At 34.4% G+C, this 3270-nt stretch overlaps 1 protein-coding gene across 2 annotated transcripts in view; it reads left to right on the top strand.

Moving 5' to 3' along the window:
• Positions 1 to 3270, top strand: part of NOX4 (NADPH oxidase 4) — a 169296-nt gene that overhangs the window by 146858 nt on the left and 19168 nt on the right. The window contains exons 14-15 of one of the 2 annotated variants that reach the window (XM_008577500.1): positions 1245 to 1364; positions 3004 to 3112. In XM_008577500.1, coding sequence (XP_008575722.1) covers positions 1245 to 1364; positions 3004 to 3112 — 229 coding nt within the window. The remainder of the gene's footprint in view (positions 1 to 1244; positions 1365 to 3003; positions 3113 to 3270) is intronic. The other variant, XM_008577501.1, reaches the window with a different exon arrangement.

Below are 3270 nucleotides of genomic sequence, written 5' to 3'. Positions count from 1 at the left end.
TCCTCCAAGAAAAGCAAAATTTTGTCCCACTGTGTACAAAAAAGCATTTCAAATAATAATAATAAAAAAAAACCCAGCTGATTCTCTAAGGTACTTCAAATTCCTATCTATGTTTCCATTCCCATACTAAACATAGTTCTTTTCTTACATCGATGCCAGACCTCTCAAATGGCCTGACAGTGCACTGTAGGCCCTCACTGATGCCATTAACAAAAAGCATTTCTGATATCTGTTTGGCCCTCAACAATTCTCGTCAGGCTTTTCCTGCATTATCACATGTTGTTGATCATTTTGTAGATATAGGAAATCAGGTTTAGAGAGGAAAAGTAACTTGTCTATGATTCCACCCCTAGTAAATGACTAGAACTTTGAATTCTAGTTTTCTTGCCCAAAGATATTTCAAAACATGAAAGAATAGCTGTGTGGGGAATGGGAAGGGTGTGGGCGGGTCTGTGTGGTTTGGAAAGCAAATGAGGCAGAAAGGGTCCAGTGGCCAGAAAACAGTCACCTGGCCAAAAGAGACGCAGAGAAGTCTGAGAAATGCAGTGTTTTGGTGGGACCTTGCAACTCTGAATAAAATTACTGTTCTGTTACTAAGGAAGAATGGGAAGATTAATATTGAATGAACAATTAGCCATGTCTGTTGTAGTTAAGAAGAATTTTACACACACACACACACACACACACACACTTGAATACATGAGCACAAGTAGAGTAAGTAGAGCTTCCTTTGTGATTGTTCTTCAGCTGTTTGTATATTTATGAAACTAACTAGGACAAGAGAGCAGCAGTTTTAAATTCTTTTCCTTCTTTCTATGATTTTTCTCTTCACATAGTAAATGTTTAAGTAAATATTTCTGCTACTGACCCTGCCATCGAAGGAGAATTATTTTTTGAATATAGACCCAGTAAAGCATTTGGTATTTTAATTTAGTCAAATATAGTATTACAATATGATCAGAGCTTTAACTTGTCCTTAGCTATCCGGCTTGGTCGACATTTCTCTACACTTTTGATTAACGTTTCTCTCAAAAAAGGAATGCTTACAAACAGGTGGACTTACTTTAATATTGACAGTTCATAAACAAAATTTCTTATTCCCTTAGGCTTATCACTATGAGAAACAATGAAGTAAGGCCTGAGCCATCCCAAGGCCTATAAATTGAATTCATCATGTTTGCTACATGCTATAGAAAATGAATTTAACTTTTTATTTTTCTCACCTTTGTCTGCCTTCTCTGCAGGCTGTATATCGATGGTCCATTTGGAAGTCCCTTTGAGGAATCACTGAACTATGAGGTTAGCCTCTGCGTGGCTGGAGGCATTGGAGTAACTCCATTTGCATCAATACTCAACACCCTGCTGTATGTCATTTTGATCCATTTTGTTACTCCAAATAGAGACGTGCCAATATTTCAGATATCTTTCTTTGTAGTATGAAATAATTTCTTCTACTCATTGTCCAAGGAGTTCCATTTACTAGTTAATGAGGGGAATAATTTGCTCCCAGCGTGCTGTTTTTGTAAAAATATGTCAGGATCACAATTATGCCTTCCTCTGCCCTTTTCCTCTGTTAACAGTCAGTCACCACCTTCCTTCAATTCTCTACCTCTTCATCAGTGGTCAGTGGCACTACTCATTCATTCATCAACAAATATGTTGAGTACCCATGTGCCAATCAGTTTGAAAGGTGCTGGGAATACTGCAATGAGTGAAAACAGCATCCCTGCCCTTAAAAAGCTTACCTTCTAATGAGGCAAGTGAAAAATAAAGCAATGGGAAATTTATAAATAGAATCTTTTAAAAATATATTAGAATTTAAAGAATACAGAATAGTGGGATATAAAAATCAAGGACTGGTGGCTGTCCGGTTAGCTCAGTTGGTTAAGGCATGATGTTATAACACCAAGGTCAAGGGTTCAGAACCCTAAACTGGCTAGCCACCAAAACAAACCAAAAAAACTCTAGGGCTGGGGTTATAGTAGAAGTATGGCCAGGAAAAGCTTTTCTGTGAAGATGATAAATGAACACATTATTTTTTGGTTTATTACTTAGCAAATTTACAACGGTCAAAAGAGAAGAACTTTAAAAGGTGATATTGCTTAACCAGGAAATATTCCTTCAGTTATTTCAGCTTCAAAATTATAAGCAAAAGTTAATTGATTATTAATATTAATTGTTGTGAAAACACAAAATGACATCAGGAAGTTACTCTCAAATCAATTCCATTCACTTTTCAAGTAGACACAATTTTCATTAAAATCTGTTTTATGGAGTACCAAAAAGAAATGATAAGTTGAATGTGTTTGAATGATGTTTTATTTCTATTTTAAATGCTAGATGTAAATTTGAGAATTTGTGGAGGTTCTTACAAAAATAACCATATTCCAAGTCAGAAATCATTTGTTTCTGACAACATATTACAAGTTATGAAAAAGGAAGAACATTTTTTAACCTCAAGCCTACTTCATAATTATAAATAGGAATCCAGGCTCAGAATTATGAGTTGCTGGAATCACAACCATAGTACTTGGTTGTGAAATTTCTTTGTTTAATAATTATTAAGAAGGGGATAAACAACCAACTTTCTGGAATGGTTTTGGTTCATTTTTCTTGGAAGTTAGGGCAAGACCAAATGGTATTTGGAGCCCTGTACAGTAACAGAATTCACAGAAAACAGAACTTGTTTTTCTGAGATACAGGGGCCAACATTATTCTGACCCAGGAATTCAGCTTATGGCCTTCAACTGGAAACAGATTATATGCATATGATATTCACAAGTATAAACACAAATTTATAATGTGTGCCATTTCTTTGAGTCAGCATATTGCATATTAAATTCGTTTGTGAGTTATTGTAAGTGCTATATCAGATGTTAGAATATAAATGACTGATTTTCTATTGCTTGCTTTCTAATGAAAAGCAAAGTTTGAAGAATATAGGGATTCTTCAGTTTTTTTGTTTGCCATTTTTATCACTATTACTTTATTTTAATTTTAAAGGGATGACTGGAAGCCATACAAGCTTAGAAGACTGTACTTTATTTGGGTGTGCAGAGACATACAATCCTTCCATTGGTTTGCAGACTTACTCTGTGTATTGCATAACAAGGTAACATTAGGATTGTTTTTAGTTTTGCAGTTTTTTAAATTAAAAAAAAAATTTTTATATTACAAAAGTGATAAATGCTTGCTCTAGAATAAAGTACTTATCTGCATATAGAAATTATGAAGATAAATAACAAAGAAAGAAAAAAGTCTCAAATATTT

This window comes from Galeopterus variegatus, unplaced genomic scaffold, assembly GCF_000696425.1.
Source record: "Galeopterus variegatus unplaced genomic scaffold, G_variegatus-3.0.2 Scaffold1523, whole genome shotgun sequence".
Lineage (NCBI taxonomy): Eukaryota > Metazoa > Chordata > Mammalia > Dermoptera > Cynocephalidae > Galeopterus > Galeopterus variegatus.
This window is presented reverse-complemented; position numbering and strand designations above follow the sequence as displayed.